At 41.2% G+C, this 24362-nt stretch overlaps 1 protein-coding gene across 3 annotated transcripts in view; it reads left to right on the top strand.

Moving 5' to 3' along the window:
• The first annotated feature begins 2060 nt into the window (after window positions 1–2060).
• SNW1 (SNW domain containing 1) overlaps window positions 2061–24362 on the top strand; it is a 39875-nt gene continuing 17573 nt past the window's right edge. For 2 of the 3 annotated variants that reach the window (XM_021099555.2, XM_084969938.1), the window contains exons 1-3: window positions 2061–2090; window positions 15447–15600; window positions 19785–19946. In XM_021099555.2, the coding sequence (XP_020955214.1) occupies window positions 2077–2090; window positions 15447–15600; window positions 19785–19946 (330 nt within the window). In that variant the 5' untranslated portion in view covers window positions 2061–2076. Of the gene's footprint in view, window positions 4624–13449; window positions 15601–19784; window positions 19947–24362 lie in introns of all 3 variants that reach the window. The other variant, XM_084969937.1, reaches the window with a different exon arrangement.

Here is a 24362-nt window from a genome sequence, read left to right as displayed (position 1 = left end):
TTAGTGGTGTAGTCACACAGAGAGGAATTATTCCAAGTCATTTTAAAGCAATGCAATTTGACTGTATGTGCTTAGAAAGATATACCCTGAGGACAAAAAAAAAATCATTGAAAAGGAGTTCCCGTCGTGGCACAGTGGTTAACGAATCCGACCGGGAACCATGAGGTTGAGGGTTCGGTCCCTGCCGTTGCTCAGTGGGTTAAGGATCTGGTGCTGCCGTGAGCTGTGGTGTAGGTTGCAGACGCGGCTTGGATCCCACGTTGCTGTGGCTCTGGTGTAGGCCGGCAGCTACAGCTCCGATTCGACCCCTAGCCTGGGAACCTCCATATGCTGTGGGAGCGGCCCAAAGAAATAGCAAAAAGACCAAAAAAAAAAAAAAAAAAAAAGTCATTGAAAAAAATTCAGAAACTATTATCATTAGGCATATCTTTAGTCATCATATTAGAAAAGTTTATTATGAAACCATTATATATATACATATATAACATAAGATAAAGCAAATGAGTAATTATCTTAACACATTAGGTACCAATACCATCATCTTCAGAAGAGATATGCATATAAAATCAAAGTTAGGTAAAATCTGTGTAATCCTAATCTTGCATTGGAACTATTAGTATGAATGCATGATGGAGTTTCTCAAAAAGTATGATTGGGAGTTCCCGTGGTGGCGCCGTGGTTAACGAATCCGACTAGGAACCATGAGGTTGCGGGTTCGGTCCCTGCCCTTGCTCAGTGGGTTAACGATCCAGCGTTGCTGTGAGCTGTGGTGTAGGTCGCAGACGCGGCTCGGATCCCACGTTGCTGTGGCTCTGGCGTAGACTGGTGGCTACGGCTCCGATTAGACTCCTAGCCTGGGAACCTCCATATGCCGCAAGAGCGGCCTCAAAAATGGCAAAAAAAAAAAAAAGTATGTGGATATGTGAACTTTCTAGCTCTGTCCACTGAAAAGGTTTACAAACAGCAATTGCCCAGTAACAGTGAGCATTTGTAGCATCCAGGTCTTTTTCTCTAAATATCACTTTTCCACTTAAAGGAAAGCTCCTTGGAAAAATGACTGATTGAAAGTCTAGGGCAGAAAAAGTACTAAACTAGCCTAGAACGTCGTGTCACACCAGAAATCAAGAGTTGGAGGTGGAGTTGGAGGTGGTGTTGCTGCCTCTGCTCATACTACGGTGTTTGGTTTGTGAATATTCAAACTATACACTTCTGTAGGCAACGTTTCTGTATGTGTGCTATGCTACTATTAAAAGTTTGTTTCTATACCATGGAAAGTTTCCAACGTATAAAAAAGTAGAGAGAATTGTATAAGGAACACCATTTCCCCATTATCTAGCTTCAACAGTGATTAAAATTCATAGCTAACCTTGTTTCATTTACAGTATATTCCATCCACCTCCCTCTTCCCACTGTGAAGATTTCGTTTATCCTATCACTTCATCAAAGACTATGTTGAACCCACAAACTATGTAAAAGACAATCTAAGCCATACATACATAAAGACATACATACATAATACACCTAAGGAGTGTTCCAAAGATAATTACTAAGGATCACAAAATACCTCCCCTGGAGAGTGTTTTGGAGGTGGAGTGTTACGTAGGGAACCGCGTGTAAAAACTTTTGAGTATGAAAGTTTTCAGAGCGCCCAAGAACTCTCTATTCTCCAGTCTCACAATTTCCCAACCATTTGATTTAACCCAACTCTTATTTAACGTTCCCCCCCCCCGCCCCCCCGAAGGCTTTTGTATTTGGAACCATAACAAAAGAAATGAGACAGAGTGGGGAATAAAAAAAGACTTAAAAAACATCTCAAATTTGTTAGTATTTTGCCTAGGGAATGCTGTATCATGTCATAGTGTAAGAGTGATGCATTTGCGTTTTCTTAACTGAAGCGCTTATTCTGTAACTGGTTAGAAAAGAACCAAATTGTAATCTTGCGCAAAGAACTACAAATCCCAGAAGGCCCTTCGGCTAGGGCGCCTGCGCATCGCGCGCTCCTTCCTCTCCCCAACCCTTCGCGGGTAAAGACCCGCCCCGCGGTACTGTCGCTCGCGCTGGAAGAAGCGGAAGAAGATGGCGCTCACCAGGTGGGTTGTTGATTGGGGTCCTCGATACGGAAGGGTCTGGGAGTACCCTCCGTTTTTATTTCTCTGTTTATAGTCTCCGGGCGGTAGCCAGGCCCGGGCCACAGAGCGACTAGGCCAAGGCTAAGCCCTCCCTCCAGCCGCCGGGACGACTAGGCCTCTCCGAAGCTGGGGTCTTTCCCGAGTGGCTTCCCGGGTTGAGTTCGCCCCCTCACTAGGGCCGAAAGCCGCGGCATGGCGAATAGTTCTCTGGTCTGAGATGCTGAGGATTCGCACGTGTTTTTCGCTTAAGCATTTTGGGGTGGTGGAGATCGCTCCTTCGGGTCCGCGGCTCGGGTGGGCGCGATGGGGGTATGGAGGGCAGTGGCTTATTTGTCTGGGCGGAGTGAGGCGGGCAGGAGGCGACGGCCGGGCCGTTTGTTTGCCGAAGTCTTTTCTTTCTCTGTCCCGAAACAAGGATTCCTTGAAAAACGGGGCCCGACACTGAACGGAGACTTCACATCAGCCACAGTAGTGGCCGCTGTCTCCTAATTCGCGCCGCTGCTCCGCACTTTAACATCGGATCTTAGCATTTCTTCCATAGATAGAACTACTTCACATTTTTGCTGTTCCCAGTTGCCTTGGCAACCGCAAGTAAAGTGGTCCCCGCCCTTAAGAAAAAGATGCTTAAGGAGAAATATTCCTAGTTGTTACGTAACTCCTACTAGTCTGCGACCTTGTTGCCCCATCTAAGAAGAAAAACTTTTCTTACCAACAAACGCCGAAACAGAAAAAGTTGGGTGTCAAACAGGGTAAGGAAAGTAGTCGTGTTAGGAGATCCGCTTGGACTCCCTAAACACGCTTCATTCCCCTCATACACATTTTTCCTGGCTGATGACAGTTAAGAATCCTAAAGATATTCGAATTAGTTCTTTGGGGGATAACTTTCGGGTGCCTTGGTCTATCCTAGGGACTGTGTATATATAGAAGGAAATCTGACAGTCCTTGGCTGCAGGGAAGATGAAGTACAGGAATATAGATATTAAAGGACAACACAGAATGCTTATTGTGTTGTACTAACCTTAATTGCAAAAAAATAAGATGGAATGGGCTAGATGAACTGGAGAGTTTTCTTTAGTAAATAAAGGTTGCAGGCAGCAAATATTCGATTGAGTGCCCTCCAGATGGGAGGCAGTGTGACAAAGACTAGTAGAATTAGGAAGAAAGGCTTTGTGGAAAAAATGGAATTTGAAAATACCAGACATATTGTGGTTATTTTGTGCTTAAAATTGCAGTGACAGAGTTCAGTCTTTAAATAGTTTGTCTTAGGAACTTACATAGCTTTCTGGTTTTGTTGAGTTTTAGCTGACTTGATTTTTAGAGATGGTCTCAAGTTTTCAGGTAAAATATTATTATCTCTAAGATCTACCAGGGATTCTTAACAGCAGGGACTTGACATATTGATGTATTACAGTCTTGGTATCACAGTTGATTGTTACTAACTAAAGATCTAAAGTCATACTGATTTAACTTTCTGAACTCCTGTATTTAAGGTTATGTATCAAATAATTTCATTTGCATTTAATACAATTTCTTTAATAAAGGGGAAAAGATAGACTAAGGTGCCTGTACAGTGGCACTGTTGACATTTTGGACTGGATATTTCGTTCTTGTCTTGGGCATATTAAGATGTTTAGCAATATCTTTGGCCTCTACTCACTAGATATCAGTGGCACCTTCACTCCCTCTCTCCCCTTTACCCCCCAAATTCTAACAATCAGAATAGCTCCAGACCTTGTCAAGTATCTACATTGTAGATAAGTTGCCCCCTGTTGAGAAACACCGAAGTAGACTTTCTGTTTACATATGCAGCCCACTCCCACTATAGAAGTGTATTTCATTATGGGAATGTCATCCTTTATGGGGAACAAGGAGATTAAGACCTTCTGGAAGGCTACGGTGTGTTCTCACCATAATCCAGGTCAGGCTACCTGTTTACTGGATTGTCCAAACTCTGCTTTGGCAGGGTGCCTGCTTTTTGATCATTTTAGTAACTAGTTCTATCAACAGTGCGTTAAGGATCCCACATTGTCACTGCTGTGGCCTTGGTTGCTGCTATGGCTCGGGTTTGATCCCTGGCCTAGGAACTTTTGTATGCCGTGGGTGGGGCCAAAAAGAAAGAAGGGGAAGGAGGGGAGGAAGAAAAGAAAAGAGAAATGAAACAAATATTTTGGCTTCTTTGTTACTGTCTTTGTATCCCTCCCATGTATTGGGTACTGCATGGTTTACCAAAAAGCCCAGAATTTTGATTCCATTCATCCATCCATTTATTCATTCACTCAGTAAATATGCATGTGTTGAAAATCCACCATGTGCAAGGCTAGTGTTGGTTTTACAGCATTGAATCAGTCTTATCCTCACAGCTTACATTCTAGGGGAGACAGACTAGGAGTAAACAAATCAATGATGCAACTTCAGGTATTAAGTACTAAGAATAAAATACAGATAAAGGGATAGAGAGTGACTCAGTGTGGAGTGGAATGCTGTTTTGGTTAAGGTGGTCATTTAGCAGAGAGGACAAGATGGCGGAGGAGTAGGGGGACACGCTCGCCCTCTCCCACAAACACAACAAAAAAAGCACATCTACAGAAGAAATGACTCGCACAGAACAACAACCAATCGCTGGCAGAGGAACCTAATCTCCAATAACGGCAAGAAATTCGTGACATTATTGGGCAGAACGGGAGAAAAGAGGAGAGTGAGAGAAGGTGAATCCGAGCGGGACGGGCGCTCCCGAAAGGGAACTGCGGAGGGGAAAGGGATCCCGCACCCTGGAAAGTCACCTACCGGGCGAAAGATCAAACAAACCGGAGGAATCTCCAGATGCAGAGAAGAGTGTAGCAGTAAGTTGGAGTACGGAAAAACGATCAAGAACCCAACGGACCATCTGAACTACGGGCACAGTCACCAAAAATTGAGACGCCTGGGTGGGGGCTGGGCACCGAATCCTCGGCTCCAGAGGTTAGTCCCCGGGAAAGGGCCGGGGGACGCCTGGGTGGGGGCTGGGCACCGAGACCTCAGCTCTGAAGGTTGGTCCCCGAGAGGGGGCCGGGGACGCCTGGGTTGGGGCTGGGCACCGAGACCTCGCCTCCGAAGGTTAGTCCCCAAGAAAGGGCCGGGGGACGCCTGGGGGGGGGGCTGGGCACCGAGACCTCGGCTCCAGAGATTAGTCCCCGGGCTAGGGGGGCGGGGAAGAGCGGAAACTGCTTGGGAGGTCTCTAAACCATTTGACGGGGCAGAGACTGCCTGGGAGACTAGAAAACAAAGCTGTCGCAGAGGAAGGGAGCAATACTCTAGGGGCGGGGAAGTGGAAAGCCGCCTCAGAGGGAACCTGGGAGAAGAGCCTGGTCTGCGCCAGTGCTGGGGAGGGGAGAGAAGAAGGGGTGGGTCCCCATAGAATACCCCCCACGCCACAACAAGCTTACAGGCCCGCTAGCTAGCAGAAAGCTGTGCTTCCCAGTGCATTCCCTCCCCCCACCCCCACCACCCCCTACGCTCTCGCCGAACCTGGGGCTGCCTGCCATCCAGGAGGGCTGGCCTCAACAATTGCCTGAAGCCTACCACCGCAGGGGCTCTCCCTGCACAGGCCTGCTTGCCCTTTGGAGGGGCTACACTTCCACAGAGCAGCACCAAACACCACCAGCCCCCTAAAAAAGGCCTGCAGCCCAGAAAAGCTAGAACAAGCCTAGCCAGGCCGTGAATAGATCGACCTAATTCTCTGACGGTTTTTCTGAGACGGGCTCCCCCGGGGAGGAGCCTCTTGAGTCTCCAAGGGCCTTGCTACACGCCCAAGACCCTAGGGGGTGCTAAGACCTAGTGGACCAGCTGCATAGGACTGCCAGCTCCAGGCAGGACCCCCTGCAGCCCAGAAAAGCTGCAACAAGCCTGGCCGAATCGGGAAAAGATCTCAGACGGTCTTTCGGAGTCGGGCTGTCCTGGGGAGGAGCCTCTTGAGTCTCCAAGGGCCCTGCTACCCGCCCAAGACCCCAAGGGGTGCTGAGACCTAGTGGACCAGCTGCATAGGACTGCCAGCTCCAGGCAGGACCCCCTGCAGCCCAGAAAAGCTGCAACAAGCCTGGCCGAATCGGGAAAAGATCTCAGACGGTCTTTCTGAGTCGGGCTGTCCTGGGGAGGAGCCTCTTGAGCCTCCAAGGGCCCTGCTACCCGCCCAAGACCCCAGGGGGTGCTGAGACCTAGTGGACCAGCTGCATAGGACTGCCAGCTCCAGGCAGGACCCCCTGCAGCCCAGAAAAGCTGCAACAAGCCTGGCCGAATCGGGAAAAGATCTCAGACGGTCTTTCTGAGTCGGGCTGTCCTGGGGAGGAGCCTCTTGAGCCTCCAAGGGCCCTGCTACCCGCCCAAGACCCCAGGGGGTGCTGAGACCTAGTGGACCAGCTGCATAGGACTGCCAGCTCCAGGCAGGACCCCCTGCAGCCCAGAAAAGCTGCAACAAGCCTGGCCGAATCGGGAAAAGATCTCAGACGGTCTTTCTGAGTCGGGCTGTCCTGGGGAGGAGCCTCTTGAGCCTCCAAGGGCCCTGCTACCCGCCCAAGACCCCAGGGGGTGCTGAGACCTAGTGGACCAGCTGCATAGGACTGCCAGCTCCAGGCAGGACCCCCTGCAGCCCAGAAAAGCTGCAACAAGCCTGGCCGACTTGGGAAAAGATCCCAGACGGTCTTTCTGAGTCGGGCTGTCCTGGGGAGGAGCCTCTTGAGTCTCCAAGGGCCCTGCTACCCGCCCAAGACCCCAGGGGGTGCTGAGACCTAGTGGACCAGCTGCATAGGACTGCCAGCTCCAGGCAGGACCCCCTGCAGCCCAGAAAAGCTGCAACAAGCCTGGCCGAATCGGGAAAAGATCTCAGACGGTCTTTCTGAGTCGGGCTGTCCTGGGGAGGAGCCTCTTGAGCCTCCAAGGGCCCTGCTACCCGCCCAAGACCCCAGGGGGTGCTGAGACCTAGTGGACCAGCTGCATAGGACTGCCAGCTCCAGGCAGGACCCCCTGCAGCCCAGAAAAGCTGCAACAAGCCTGGCCGACTTGGGAAAAGATCCCAGACGGTCTTTCTGAGTCGGGCTGTCCTGGGGAGGAGCCTCTTGAGTCTCCAAGGGCCCTGCTACCCGCCCAAGACCCCAGGGGGTGCTGAGACCTAGTGGACCAGCTGCATAGGACTGCCAGCTCCAGGCAGGACCCCCTGCAGCCCAGAAAAGCTGCAACAAGCCTGGCCGACTTGGGAAAAGATCTCAGACGGTCTTTCTGAGTCGGGCTGTTCTGGGGAGGAGCCTCTTGAGTCTCCAAAGGCCCTGCTACCCGCCCAAGACCCCAAGGGGTGCTGAGACCTAGTGGACCAGCTGCATAGGACTGCCAGCTCCAGGCAGGACCCCCTGCAGCCCAGAAAAGCTGCAACAAGCCTGGCCGAATCGGGAAAAGATCTCAGACGGTCTTTCTGAGTCGGGCTGCCCTGGGGAGGAACCTCTTGAGTCTCCAAGGGCCCTGCTACCCGCCCAAGACCCCAGGGGGTGCTGAGAACCAAGTGAAATCTGCTACCATCGTGGGGTGGACCTCCCAGTCCTGTCTGCCCTCAGGAAGTCCTCCTTTGCTTCAAAGAAACACTGTTAGTCCCATCAACACTCCAGAAAAGCCACACTGCCTCAAAAAAAGATTGACCAACAACGACAGCCCTCAGGAAATATTCCAGGGCAGTGACAAGGCAAACACTACCCGATAACAGAGAGTACAACTCCCTCAGGAGAAAGAAGACAACAAGCAAGATGAAGAAGCTGAGAAACCACCCCCAGTCAAACCAACAGGAGAACTCACCTAAAACAGTCAACAATGAAACTGATCTCTGCAGTCTGACAGACCTGGAGTTCAAAAGAGAAATAGTGAAAATACTGAAGGAATTAAGAGAAGATATGAACAGCAATGCAGATACCCTCAGAAAGGAGCTAGAAAATATAAGGAGGAGCCAAGAAAAACTAGAACATTCATTTGCAGAGATGCAAACTGAACTAGGGGCAGTAAAAACCAGAATGAATAATGCAGAAGAACGAATCAGTGATATGGAAGATAGAATAATGGAAATCACTCAATCTGGTCAACAGACAGAAAACCGAATCAAAAAACTGGAAAGCAATATAAGAGACCTATGGGATAATATAAAACGGGCCAATCTACGCATAATAGGAATTCCAGAAGGAGTAGAAAAAGATAAAGGAATGGAAAATATATTTGAAGAAATTATCGCTGGAAACTTCCCAAATCTAAAGGATACTGGATTTAAGATACAAGAAGCACAGAGGGCCCCAAACAAACTGAACCCAAACAGACCCACACCAAGACACATCATAATAAAAATGGCAAAAGTTAGTGATAAAGAGAGGATCCTAAAGGCAGCAAGAGAAAAACAGAATGTTACCTACAAGGGAACCCCCATAAGAATATCAGCTGATTTCTCTACAGAAACACTACAGGCCAGGAGGGAATGGCAAGAGATATTTAAAGTGCTCAAAGGAAAAAATATGCAACCTAGAATACTTTATCCAGCAAGAATATCATTTAAAATAGAAGGGGAAATAAAAATTTTTCCCAACAAACAAAAACTTAAAGAATACAGCAACACAAAACCCAGGTTAAAGGAAATATTGAAAGGGCTTCTCTAAACCAAAAAGAAAGGAAGGAAAGGGAAGAAAAAAGAAAAGGAAAAAAAAAAAAAAAAGAAGAAGAAGAAGAAGAGGAAGAACTAGGACTGAGGAAGATACAATCAGAGAGCAGTCACTCAAATAAGCCAGCATACAGATTTAATCATGAACATGCTTCAAACAAAATAAAATTAAAAAGAAAAAAATAAAAGAGTCATCAAAACCATAAAATGTGGGCAAGGGATGTTAGGAGGTAAATAATCCTTTTTGTTTGTATGTATGTCTCTCTTCTTAATTTTAATATAATAATGAAGTGTTTGAACTTACAGGACCATCAGGCTAAAACACACAATTATGGGAAGGGGTTAGCATACTTAAAAAACAGGGCAACCACAAGCCAAAACCAAATATTGCATTTGCAAAAAATGAAAAAAAAAAATACACTCAAGCAGATAATAACAGGAGACCATCCAACCAAAAAAAAAAAAAAAAAAGAAGAATGGAGAACCATAGAATCAACTGGAACACGAGGATCAAATGGCAATAAATAATCATCTATCAATTATCACCTTAAATGTCAATGGACTGAATGCCCCAATCAAAAGACACAGAATGGCTGAGTGGATAAAACGGCAAAAACCTTCAATATGCTGCCTACAAGAAACTCACCTTAGGACAAAAGATACATATAGATTGAAAGTGAAAGGCTGGGGAAAAGTATTTCATGCCAATAGACATGACAGAAAAGCAGGAGTTGCAACGCTCATATCAGACAAAATAGACTTTAAAACAAAAGACATAAAGAAAGACAAAGAAGGACACTATTTAATGATTAAGGGATCCATCCAAGGAGAGGATGTTACTATCATCAACATATATGCCCCAAACATAGGAGCACCCAGATACATACAACAAATATTAACAGACATAAAGGGAGATATTGATGAGAATACAATCATAGTAGGAGACCTAAATACCCCCCTCACATCAATGGACAGATCCTCTAGACAGAAAACCAATAAAGCAACAGAGATCCTAAAGGAAACAATAGAAAAGTTAGACTTAATTGATATCTTCAGGACACTACATCCAAAAAAATCAGAATACACATTCTTCTCAAATGCTCATGGAACATTCTCAAGAATCGACCACATATTGGGACATAAAGCGAATCTCAATAAATTTAGGAGCATAGAAATTATCTCAAGTATCTTCTCTGACCACAATGCCATGAAATTAGAAATCAACCATGGGAAAAGGAAAGAGAAAAAACCTACTCCATGGAGACTAAACAACATGCTACTAAAAAACCAATGGGTCAATGAGGAAATCAAGAAGGAAATTAAAAACTATCTTGAAACAAATGATAATGAAGACATAACCTCTCAAAATCTATGGGATGCTGCGAAAGCAGTGCTCAGAGGGAAATTTATAGCAATCCAGGCCTTTCTCAAAAAAGAAGAAAGATCCCAAATTGACAACTTAACCCTCCACCTAAATGAATTAGAAAAAGAAGAACAAAGAAGTCCTAAAGTCAGCAGAAGGAAGGAAATTGTAAAGATCAAAGAAGAAATCAATAAAATAGAGACTCAAAAAACAATAGAGAAAATTAATAAAACCAAGAGCTGGTTCTTTGAAAAGGTGAACAAAATTGATAAACCCCTGGCCAGACTCACTAAAAAGAGGAGAGAAAGAACCCAAATCACCAAAATTATAAATGAAAAAGGAGAAATCACAACGGATACAGCAGAAATACAAAAAACCATAAGAGAATACTATGAACAACTATATGGCAATAAGTTTGACAATCTGGAAGAAATGGACAATTTTCTAGACTCTTACAGCCTGCCAAAACTGAATCAAGCAGAAACAGACCAACTGAACAGACCAATCACTAGAAATGAAATTGAAGAGGTCATAAAATCACTCCCTACAAATAAAAGCCCAGGACCAGATGGCTTCACAGGTGAATTCTATCAAACATATAAAGAGGAATTGGTGCCCATCCTCCTTAAACTCTTTCAAAAGGTTGAAGAAGAAGGAATACTCCCAAAGACATTCTATGAGGCCACCATCACCCTCATTCCAAAACCAGGCAGAGATACCACCAAAAAAGAAAACTATCGCCCAATATCATTGATGAATATAGATGCAAAACTTCTCAACAAAATCTTAGCCAACCGAATCCAACAACATATCAAAAAAATTATACACCATGACCAGGTTGGGTTCATCCCAGGTTCACAAGGATGGTTCAACATACGCAAATCAATCAACATCATACACCACATTAACAAAAAAAAAGTCAAAAATCATATGATCATCTCAATAGATGCAGAAAAAGCATTTGACAAAGTTCAACATCCATTCATGATCAAGACCCTCGCCAAAGTGGGTATAGAGGGAACATTCCTGAATATAATCAAAGCCATTTATGATAAACCCACAGCAAATATAATCCTCAATGGGGAAAAACTGAAAGCCTTCTCACTCAAATCTGGAACAAGACAGGGATGCCCACTCTCACCACTGCTCTTCAACATAGTTTTGGAAGTCTTAGCCACAGCAATTAGACAAACAAAAGAAATCAAAGGCATCCATATAGGAAGAGAAGAGATCAAACTGTCACTGTATGCAGATGACATGATTCTATACCTAGAAAACCCTAAGGACTCAACCCCAAAACTCCTTGAACTGATTAATAAATTCAGCAAAGTGGCAGGATATAAGATTAACATTCAGAAGTCAGTTGCATTTCTGTATACCAGCAATGAAGCATTAGAAAAGGAATACAAAAATACGATACCTTTTAAAATTGTACCTCACAAAATCAAATACCTCGGAATACACCTAACCAAAGAGGTAAAGGACCTATATGCCGAGAACTATAAAACCTTAATCAAAGAAATCAAAGAAGATGTAAAAAAATGGAAAGATATTCCATGTTCCTGGATTGGAAAAATCAATATTGTGAAAATGGCCATCCTACCCAAAGCAATCTACAGATTCAATGCAATCCCTATCAAATTACCCATGACATTTTTCACAGAACTAGAACAAACAATCCAAACATTTATATGGAACAACAAAAGACCCAGAATCGCCAAAGCAATCCTGAGAAACAAAAACCAAGCAGGAGGCATAACTCTCCCAGACTTCAAGAAATACTACAAAGCCACAATCATCAAAACAGTGTGGTACTGGTATCAAAACAGACAGACAGACCAATGGAACAGAATAGAGAATCTGGAAATTAACCCTGACAACTATGGTCAATTAATCTTTGACAAGGGAGGCAAGAACATCAAATGGGAAAAGGAAAGTCTATTCAGCAAGCATTGCTGGGAAACCTGGACAGCTGTATGCAAAGCAATGAAACTAGAACACACCCTCACACCATGCACAAAAATAAACTCCAAATGGCTGAAAGACTTAAATATACGACAGGACACCATCAAACTCCTAGAAGAAAACATAGGCAAAACACTCTCTGACATCAACATCATGAATATTTTCTCAGGTCAGTCTCCCAAAGCAATAGAAACTAGAGCAAAAATAAACCCATGGGACCTCATCAAACTGAAAAGCTTTTGCACAGCAAAGGAAACCCAAAAGAAAACAAAAAGACAACTTACAGAATGGGAGAAAATAGTTTCAAATGATGCAACTGACAAGGGCTTAATCTCTAGAATATACAAGCAACTTATACAACTCAACAGCAAAAAAACCAATCAATCAATGGAAAAATGGGCAAAAGACCTGAATAGACATTTCTCCAAAGAAGATATACAGATGGCCAACAAACACATGAAAAAATGCTCAACATCGCTGATTATAAGAGAAATGCAAATCAAAACTACCATGAGATACCACCTCACACCAGTCAGAATGGCCATCATTAATAAATCCACAAATAACAAGTGCTGGAGGGGCTGTGGAGAAAAGGGAACCCTCCTGCACTGTTGGTGGGAATGTAAACTGGTACAGCCACTATGGAGAACAGTTTGGAGATACCTTAGAAATCTATACATAGAACTTCCATATGACCCTGCAATCCCACTCTTGGGCATCTATCCGGACAAAGCTCTACTTAAAAGAGACACATGCACCCGCATGTTCATTGCAGCACTATTCACAATAGCCAGGACATGGAAACAATCCAAATGTCCATCGACAGAGGATTGGATTCGGAAGATGTGGTATATATACACGATGGAATACTACTCAGCCATTAAAAAGGATGACATCATGCCATTTGCAGCAACATGGATGGAACTAGAGAATCTCATACTGAGTGAAATGAGCCAGAAAGACAAAGACAAATACCATATGACATCACTTATAACTGGAATCTAATATCCAGCACAAATGAACATCTCCTCAGAAAAGAAAATCAATCATGGACTTGGAGAAGAGACTTGTGGTTGCCTGATGGGAGGGGGAGGGAGTGGGAGGGATCGGGAGCTTGGGCTTATCAGTCACAACGTAGAATAGATTTACAAGGAGATCCCGCTGAATAGCATTGAGAACTATGTCTAGATACTCATGTTGCAACAGAAGAAATGGTGGGGGGAAAAACTGTAATTGTAATGTATACATCTAAGGATGACCTGACCCCCTTGCTGTACAGTGGGAAAATAAAATAAAATTTAATAAAAAAAAAAAAAAAAAAAAAAAAAAAAAAAAAGGTGGTCATTTAGCAGCTGCGAGGGAGGTATAGTGGAGCTGGGACATGAATACTAAGAAACAAGCACTAAAAAGTTTGGGAAAGCGTTTTCTTGATAAGTAAATAGAATTTTTTATGGCAGTGGAAAAGCAAATGTAAAGATCCTGAGACGACTTGTTTAAGGAAAGGCAGTAAGGTTGTAGTGACATAAAAATGGTGAGTGCAAAGGGTAGAGTGAATTTATTTCTCTTGCCAATATTTAAGTAGGCCCAACCATGAGCTAGCTAGATAATTCCTGGAGAGTTAGGGGTGGCAGAAACAGAAGATGTGGTTCCTGCCCTCAGGTTACCCAAAGTCTAGTGAGAGAAAGAGTAAATGAGTAGATAATTGTGGTACAGTAAGACAGATGTTATAATTGTGGTACACAGAGGGTCTTTTGAGACTATAGGGAGACAACCCAAACCAGGGGAATCATGGAACAGCTCCAAATAATCAAATACTTACGGAGTACATGTTGGATGGTATCTAGACACTGTGCCATGTGGTTCATGGGCGTTATAATTTAATATTTATAACAGCTCTGTGAGGTAGGTAATCTTTTGGTCCGTCATTACAGATGAGAAAACTGAGGGTCAGAGAGGTAGGTAACTAATCCAGGTTAGTGAGTGGCGTAGGTGAGATTTGAACTCTGAGCTTCTTAGCCATCACATTACCTGATCTGTCAGAATGGATTGGATCTCTCTGACATATGCTGTCATAGACTTTATACTTTTTCTTGTCACTTAGTATAATTTGTAATTAGGGATTTTTGTGATTATTTGATTGTCTCTCTCACCTGCAAGATTGTCAGTTATCTTTCTCAGTTCATAGTCTCATTGCCTACCTAGCACAATGCCTACACCTAATCAATCAATAAATATTTTGTATCAATAAGCTCTACTGCTTATTCAGATATGCTTACTAGCAAAGAATCACAAAGGAGCCTTAACTTTTCCATTAAACATATTATTCATCTACTGGAATCCTTTCGTGGTACTTTGGGGTATCTCTATAACATTTATCATACTTAAAGGTTAAGAATGGTTTAGTAGAAAGATTGCTTTGATTAAAGAATACCAAATTACATCTATAGAATTTCTGCTTTGAGTCTTTGCCTCTTAAGTTTTAAATTCCATTCTAAATTAAATACCCTTGGGAAAATGCACTTAAATATGCAACTAGTGTTTTCTATTTTGTGTAAATCCATGTCTTTGTTACATTCAGTGCTAATACTTTTTTTTTTTTTAATTGATGGCAAAATATTTAAAAGTAGGAAGCTTAGGAGTTTCTGTTGTGGTTCAGCAGGTTAAGAACCTGACTAGTATCCATGAAGATGTGGATTTGATCCCTGGTCTCACTCAGTGGGTTAAGGATCTGGCATTGCTGCAAGGTGTGGCATAGGTCACAGATGCAGCTTAAATATGGAGTTGCTGTAGCTGTGGCATAGCCTGGGAACTTTCAATATATCATAGCATACCATAGTCCATATGGAATGGTATGGTATATTGAACTTTCATATGCCGTACCATATGACAGGTGCAACCCTGAAAGGGAAAAAAAGTAGGAAGCATAAGTGTATAGTTAAAAATAAGGCATATAGGAAGGATAAAGACACTAAGAAAACCATACACTGGAGAATTGACCAGTGTAAAAGAAAATGTTTACTTGCTTGTTACAAGAAAAATGTGGTTAGCATAAAAACTTGGTAGTTTATCTATTATGTGAAATATCTGTTAATTTTTTATTTAGGCACTAGTTGCCTGCATCCTGCTCAGATGTTTTTACTCTATGTCTCTGAGTACTTATTTCTTTTCAGGCATAATAAAATGACTCATATTCAGCACTGCCATAAATCATTGGAAAGTTTGCTGTTTTGCTCAAGGGAGAAAGTGTTATAGGAAAATAGTGTCTGATGGCCAAATTGCAATAATCAAATGTAAGAGTTTTTAAAATGCTGACTTTTATTATCTTTGCTTATAGCTTTTTACCTGCACCTACTCAGCTATCTCAGGACCAGCTTGAGGCTGAAGAAAAGGCAAGATCCCAGCGATCACGACAGACCTCACTGGTCTCCTCCCGAAGAGAACCTCCCCCATACGGCTACCGGAAAGGGTGGATACCTCGGTTATTAGAGGTAAATAATAGTAATACAAATTTAAACCCCAAGTCCTCTGTATATGAGTGTCAACATGATAGAAATTTTGTGTGAGCTTAAGTCATTTACGTCCCTCAGAAGATTGGACTTTTTCTTCCCATTGTCACTGCTTTCTGATCACTGGAGAAGTGTACCAATTTATGTCTCTTCTTATGTCAGACCGTTGAACACTTGCAGAAGAAACTTAACATACCCTTTATAAATCAGGGATTATAGTACATGGAAAATAATAGGAAAGTAAGAGGAAAAAAATGAAAGAATGATTTTATGCTCTGGTGCCTTTCCCTCCTCCTTCCCTACATGCAGTATGCCATAGCACCCTGAAGAAACCACTTTCCTGCAATGTATACATCTAAGGATGACCTGACCCCCTTGCTGTACAGTGGGAAAATAATAATTAAAAAAAAAAAAAAAAAAAAAAAAAAGAAACCACTTTCCTCCAGGGAAAACTCCAGCAGCATTTCTTTTTTTTTTAATTTCTTTCCTGTTATGTCTTAGTGGACAAGAACACTGACAAGGAGGGGTTTTTTTTTAATTAATTAATTAAAATAACTGTTTTTACATTATAGCTGTGCCCCTTAACTATTTGTGTGACCCTGGGAAGATCCTATCCTTTCTTTGTCTGTCTTATCTTCAATTTGAGAATGTTAATATATGCCTAGGAAGTTCTCTTGTGGCACATTAGGTTAAGGATCTGGCATTGCTGCATCTGTGGCACATTATCCAGGGAAAAAAGCAAACATTTGAGACTTGCTTCCCAAGGCTGCATCCTGTTTCATTAAGGCTTTTTCTTCATCTCCCTCTATTCATTCTGACTCCTGCAAATTTTCCTCCTCCACTTCCCAAGGGAGATTCCTATGTAATACCCTGTTAAAAGTCTCTGTGCCTATTCATTTTTGAACCCAGATATTTTCATTGTTCACTTTTTTAATATTTTGTATATGGTTTTAATTTTATAAATTCGAAACTCTTTTTCATATGGCTCCAGTGGTGATCATAGTGAACTAAGTGTATTTAGTTTATTTGCACTGAAACATGCTGTTTAGCAAGGCCAGCTTCAAGAAGGCAGCTTCTTGGCCTCTGTACACTTGTCATTACCCCTACCTACCAGAGTCTTTATAGAGTCTAGAAGACGAACACCCAACTAGATAGAGCACATCTTTTCTTTCCTAACATATTCCCTGGTGGTTTTTTGCTGATTGGTTTGGCTCAGCTGTCCTCTGGTCCTCATTAACTCTGGTATGTGAAGGCCAGTCTTACGACAACTATGAAAGGATTTGTATTACTTTTATTTTCACTGATAATTAATTTGTGAGAAACAGAGCAAAATAAAAGATCATCAAGGAGGCTGTAATGCTTATTTGGGGCAAAAAGGTAGTACTTGCCATTATTTAATAGAAGACTTGAGTGTCTCTTTTAAGGGATTATAGATATTCTGGTGTTTGGCCTCAATAGATTAGAGGGTGTGGCAGGCATCATTTCACATATGACATAAATTTCATTCTTACTTGCATTTCAACATCAGGACAACATTCAGGTGCTATTACCTTTTAAAATTTTACTTGACAAAGTTATTTCATGTATCCTGGTGGAGCAGAATAGTTTATTTGAAAATCAAACCAGAATGACCAGCTAATAGAAATACTGTGGAGTTCCCATGTGGCTCAGTGGGTTAAGGATCTGCCGTTGTCACTCCAGTGGCTCAGGTCACTGTTCTGACACAGGTTCAGTCTGGTGGCCCAGGACCTTGCACATGCTCTGAATGTGGCAAAAAAAAAAAGAAAAAACACTGTGAATGCTTCTTGAGGGGAGCAAATGTTCTTGGAAGAAAGCATTTTGTTCTAGTTTTCAAAGTAAAAGCTATGATTTTCTGGCAAGCTTAATGATTACCTAATGCAACAACTACAGTCCTGAAGTGCTTATTTTAGTTGAAGAACTCTAGCAAATCTGAGCATGTGTCAGAATGATGGCCCAGAGTACAGATAGCACCTTTCTTGGGAACGTTTTAACTATTTTCTGCCTAATTTACAAGAAAATGTCTCCTTTAGCTTTATTGTTTAGTTAAAAAAAAAGGCAAACCTTTCTCTAGCAAGTAAGCATTTTGTACCTAGAAAGTCATATATCCAGGGTCTGATGGAATATTTCTTGAAGAAAGAGGTAATATAAAAGTGGCTATTTTCATAATTTTTTTCATCAAACCCCTGCCAAATGATTGATATTAATATATTTTTCCTGTCGTATTTCAGTTTAGCAGAAAATTCAGAGATTTTTTTTGAAGTCAAATGATCTGGGTCAGGGAGTTCCCTGGCGGTCTAGTGACTCAGACTCGATGCTTTCACTGCTGGGGGGGAAAAAAAAAGATCTGGGTTCAAGTCCTGCATAACTACCATAAAACCTGGGAAAAATATCATTTTTAACTTAGTTTATCTAAAGTTGAATTTTTTCCATAGGAAATATGAGGCTTTTAAGAATTATAAGACAATATGTGTGGATTATATTTTGTACATTATAATAAGGTACTAAGCAAATATTAAATCTAACAAAAGTATTTAATGTTTGGTATTCATGTATTAATTTGATGACATACTTTTTTGTATTATTAAACTTCATCAACAGACTTTACTTAGCTTGTTTTACTTTAGAAATCTTTTTTTTTTTTTTTTTGTCTTTTTGCCATTTCTAGGGCTGCTCCCGTGGCACATGGAGGTTCCCAGGCTAGGGGTCTAATGGGAGCTGTAACTGCCGGCCTACACCAGAGCCACAGCAAGGCAGGATCTGAGCCATGTCTGCGACGTGTACCACGGCTCACAGCAACACCAGACCCTTAACCCACTGAGCAAAGCCAGGGATCGAACCCGTAACCTACTGGTTCCTAGTCAGATTTGTTAACCACTGAGCCATGACAGGAACTCCTTACTTTAGAAGTCTTAATTCTCTCTTCTAAACCATTGTATATAATCATCATTAGAAATGTGGTGAACTCATTTCCTATTTATCCGCTTCTCATGGAACACTGAATAAATAGTACATTATTAAAATCTGAAGAAGAAATATAATTCTTTACATTTCTGCTCTAACTATAGCTTGACTTCTATAGTGAGTTCTTCACAAAGAAAATTATGTATGCTAAAACAAAATCTTTTTCTTATGCTAAACAATTTGCCTAATTTCTTCCTGCCATGTACATAAAATCCATATCCTTGCCGTGGTTTAGGATCCCTTTCCTGATCTGGTGTTTGTCTGCTCATGCAGCTGTATCACCTATGTGTCTGCTCCTCTGCCCTCAGTAAGCTACAGCCCCACTGGACATTCTTCCTAGAACATGCCAACCTCATTCTTTTTTTTTTTTGGGGGGGGGGGTTTGTCTTTTGTCTTTGTTGTTGTTGTTGCTGTTGCTATTTCTTGGGCCGCTCCCGCAGCATATGGAGGTTCCCAGGCTAGGGGTTGAATCGGAGCTGTAGCCACCGGGGCCTACGCCAGAGCCACAGCAACGCGGGATCCGAGCCGCGTCTGCAACCTACACCACAGCTCACGGCAACAACGCCGGATCGTCAACCCACTGAGCGAGGTCAGGGATCGAACCTGCAACCTCATGGTTCCTAGTCGGATTCATTAACCACTGCGCCACGACGGGAACTCCAACCTCATTCTTGCAGCAGAACCTTCTCACTTGCTGTTTGAATCTGCCTAGTAAATGCTTCCCGCAGATCCTCCCATGACTGATTTCTCATCATTCAGGCTTCAGTTCATGTTACCTCTTCACAAAGACTATCTCAACCACACTATTGAAAATAGCCCCTCTTCCTAGTCCCTTTCTTGCTTTCAAGGTGTTTATTACAAGCCAAAAATTATGCTTTTTATGTTTTTTCCTACGGAAATGTACACTCCACAAGATCAGGAACTTCTGTTTTGTTTACTGCTGTATCTCTAGCGTCTAGCATAATAAGGGCTAATAATTATTTGTTGAATGAATGAGTATATGTTGAATCTCAAATTACTATTAAATATTCTTTTTTGGCCACATCCACGGCATGTGGACATTCCTTGGCCAGGGATCAAACCCAAACCATAGCAGTAACACCACCAGATCCTTAACCCTCTATGCCACCAGGGACCTCTTCAAATTATTATTAAATAAATTCTTATTTCTTTTTAACATATAGGATTTTGGAGATGGAGGTGCTTTCCCAGAGATCCATGTGGCCCAGTATCCTCTGGATATGGGACGAAAGAAAAAAATGTCAAATGCACTGGCCATTCAGGTGGATGCTGAAGGAAAAATTAAGTATGATGCAATTGCTCGACAAGGACAGTCAAAAGACAAGGTAACCCTCTTACTAATTTTTTTTTCTCCATTGATAAATACTGTACGAGGAGTTTTTTTAATTGTGTGAAAATGATAAATCTCTGGTCATTTAGTTTATGTTAAAAATAACAGTGAAGCATACTTAGGCTAATTAAAAGTGACTTCATAATAGCAATGACTTTTTCCTTCGAAATTCCCCAAATTGATAATAGCTTATATATACTTAGGGTTTGTATGTATTTGTTTTACATTTTTAAAATAATTCTTTTTTTCTTCCAGTTTTATTGAGATATAATTGATGTACAGCACTGTATATTAAAAACAATTCTTTTCTAGTACTAACTTTTTTAAATGCTAGCAAATTTTTAAAATCCTAGCACCCTAAAAATGTCAAAATTTAGTTTTGTCTATAGTTTCTTCTGTTTCTCTTCCATGGACTCATAAAGTACATAGATGCTTAATTATTTTAATGGTTCGTTTGAATATAATCATACAAACTTCTTTCTCACTTAAGCACAAAACTAACACATGCTGGTTTTAGCATGGGCCTGCTTACAAAGTAATCCAAAGACCAAAAATAAAGTTTTACTTAAAATTATCTCATCACAGGGCAGCCACACTCAGAGCAAAGGAACTCTGCTTTAAGATCGAGTTTTTTTCTTATAAATAAATACTCCAAATAGAGGTTTAAAAAAAAATCTTTTTAGAATTGAAGATATTGGGGAAAGTACTTAATCATCAGAACCTGTCCTTTGTCTCTTCTCTTTCTCTGAAACATTTTCATTTTACCCTCTAAGACAGCAGTAATGATAAACCATCCTTTGCTCCTATGTCATGGCTGTTGAGCTTTGGGGGGAAACAATTAGGCAGTCATACAAATTTATATCTCAGGTTTCAGCTGGTCCCTCTTGGTAGGGAGCTTTAACTCCTGCTCTTTTCCATCCCCTCATTTTGGAAAGCGACTCCCCACCTATTTACAGATAAGGCTAGTGGAAGAAAATTATCAACATTCTTTTTCCTGCACTTGTCTTTTTGTCTTGACTGTTCCTTTTGTCTTTATAATAAATCTCTTCTATCTAAACCTAATCTTGCTAAGTGTGTTCTAGTGTATCCTGGATCTCATCTCTTCCCCTTTCCTTTGTAACCTCACCTTTTTGTTATTCTTAAGGATATCTTTCATCTCCCCTCTCTTATTGGCTCCTTCCTGTCAGCATTTGACTGTGCTTGCTTTTCTCTTAAATTTACATTAATAATAAACTCTTGTAAAAGATACCAACTATATGTACTTGAGTATATACAGTCCCACCTACTTCTCCCACTTTGCTTCCCAGAGGTAATTATAATTGCTGTTACTACAATGAAAATATCTTTCCCGACCTCGGTTATAGATTTAGATATTTATGTATATGTATTCCCACTTTACACATGTACACACACAAACATATGCATCTTTTTTTTTTTAGCAGGAATGGGATTTTCTCATAATTCCCATAGACTTGCTTTTTTTTCACTTAATATGTTTTGAAGATTTTTGTTAGTACATATAGGTCTACTTCATTAAAAAAAAAACTATATAGATTTTCATGGTGTGCTTGTGACCTAATTTTTTTTTGAGCATTAGTGGTTTCCAATTTTTTAGTTTTGCAAACAGTGCTTTTTTCAAGATCCATATATAAACATATTTTTGCACATGAATATTTGTGTAAAATAAATTCTTAGTGTATGTATTGGGACAAAGAATGTTCACATTTCAAATATGACACATAAACCAGTATGTTCTCTAAAAAGCCTTTGCTTAACAATCATTCCATTCTTGTTGTGTTTCTCTTGGACCCTCCATCTGTTTAGTCACCGTGGTTTTTCCTACTTCCTTAACATTTCTGAGGTATAGTCCCTTCTCTGCTACTTAGTTCAGATCTTATCTTTTCTTGCTTGATTTACTGCAGCAGAATCTGAACCCATTTCCTTGGCATTTATCTTGCCTGCCTGAAAAAACAAATTCACTCATGCTTTTCTGTTTATCTTTCTCTCTCTGTCTCCCCCACATAAACACACACAATCATGCACACTTGAAATCTTTCCATGGCCTTTACGATAAGAACCAACCAAGCACCATATGGCACGTTGATCCCTTGCTTACCTTTCTAGGCTAGCATCAACTTTCATGACCGAGATAGTGAAATCCAAAAAAAGGCCCAGTTTTAGCCATTCTGTTTCAGTACAAAATAATCGCTGTTATAGGTGGTTGTTAAAAAAGAGGAAACTCTCAGGCATTCCCTATAAATGTCTGCTATGAGGACCTTCTTGCAGTTCCCCTGTTTTGGCACATTCTTTCACACCTTGGAAACTTCCCCTGGGTACCCTCCTGTGCTGGGGAAAGCCCTCTTTTGGTTCTTTTACTGACTAAATTCTTTCAAATTACAACTCATTCTTCAGTTTGTATTTTCCTCTTTGGCACCTAACTTAGTGCTTGACAGCTTTACACATAAACACTCAAAAGTGTTTGTTGGAGGAATGATAGCAATTTTTACTGAATAACAGAAAACTGCTTCTCATGAAGCCTGTACGGAGGCATAGTCCACTCTTGCAAAGGGAAAAATAGGTCCCTATACATGCATGGCATATACTGGTAATTTACCCTGTGTCATGGAGGCCTTCACTTGTCTTCGTTTTAGTATATCTCTCCTTTGGAATAATAACTATTCTTTTTCGGTATGTGCTACCTCTTCTCTCTCATTTTTTAGGAAAAAGCAACATTTTAGGAAAATAATCTGACATTGACAGGTTGTGTGATTTTGAATAAAATACAGTTTTAGCCCATTTTTCATGTATAATGGCAATTATTTTGTATTGAAAGTAGAGTAGAAATGTTAAAACTGAACTGTTTATTTTTAGGTTTCAGTATTCTGGCCAAGTAAGGTCTCCAAAGTATTGTTCCCCATACAGTAAAAGCCTTACATGTTTGTCTGTAATGCAACCACTAGGAAGGAATAAACCCAAGACAAGTAGTCTATTGAGGTACCATTCTCAGGTTCATAACTCACTAATGTGGGAAGCTATGCTTGTTTAGGGGTGGAGAGTATATGGGAAATCTCTCTACCTTCCTTTTAATTTTGCTGTGAACCTAAAACTGCTTTTTAAAAAATAATGATCATTATTCATACTGAAGATCAAAAAATATATATATGGCATTCAATGATTTGAGGAGAAAGGATAGCAAATAGAGTGACCACCTGGAGTGTCTTAATATTGTTTATGATGGATGTATTTCCTTGCTGAACTTTATACCCTGGAATATACATTTGAATTCCTTACACAAATTTTTTTAAAAGTGGATGGATTAATGAAGTTTTTGAGTGTGTTTAAAGATGCAGCATTAACTGCATTCACGTTTGGAGGAGGGGAACTGTCTTGAGCATTGTATTATATTTAACATAAGGAGCAAATTCCAGTAGTGCCTCCTGCTCTCTGCCTGCTGCCACCCCCCCCCCCCGCCCCCATTGTTTTAACCAGAAACAACTTAAAGGCCCTGGGAGGGGAGTTGGAGGTATTAGCTTTGCCCTGTATTAAAACCACTGATTTTCCTTGGAGTTCTTGCTGTGGTGCAATGGATTTAGAATCTGGCTGTGGTAGCTAACCTTGCTGCTGAGGCTCAGGTTTGATTGCCAGCCCAACCAAGCATGGGAGTGGGTTAAAGGATCCAGCCTTGTCACAGCTACGGAATAGGTCGTAGCTGCAGCTCAGATTCAGTCCCTGGCCTGGTAACCTCCATATTCCTCAGGTGTGGCCATTAACAAAAACAAAAACCAAAAAAAAAAAAAAAAAAAACCCACTCATTTTCTTGTTTTAAAAGTAGGAATTGGCTACTAAATGTACAAAATGAGATTTTAAAAATTCATTATTATTCAGGATGCTGATAGGCAAGGTTCTTGACATAATGATGAAAATAGTTTATTGGATTGTTGAATTTCCACTATAGTGCAAATCATTTCTGATTTGTATCAGAGGGATCTAGTATTCAGAAACTAAGGACTTCTCACTGAAATACCAAGAGTGAAAGAGCAAGAATGGAAAATGCTAGCTGTAGGTGTAAGAGGTGAACAAGTCAAGGTTCCAGGGGATATATCCTTGAGGAAGTCTGAGGCCGCTGATCTCTCTAAATACTTTTTTTTCTAATACTTTGTATAAGACTTAATAGTAATACAAAATTGGAAAGGCAGAAAAAAAAATAAATCTCAATAGAACTAAATGCTTTTTTTTTTTAAAATAAATTGTGGCTTCTGTGGTATATCTTAAAAAACCTGGTGTTTACATTTTTCCTTCTGACATAGCTACATAGGAAATGTTACTTACATGATATTACCTTAAAAGAATGCCTTCCACCCTTCCCCCCACCAAAAAAAATCCAACTTTAACCCCAAGATAAATTGTATGT

The sequence above is a fragment of the Sus scrofa genome, chromosome 7 (genome assembly GCF_054392235.1).
Source record: "Sus scrofa isolate SSC_HxYL_T2T_F1_AM1 chromosome 7, Sscrofa_HxYL_maternal_Yorkshire_Landrace_v2.0, whole genome shotgun sequence".
NCBI lineage: Eukaryota > Metazoa > Chordata > Mammalia > Artiodactyla > Suidae > Sus > Sus scrofa.
The sequence above is the reverse complement of the archived record's forward strand: the minus strand, read 5'-3'. Positions and strand labels throughout refer to the sequence as shown.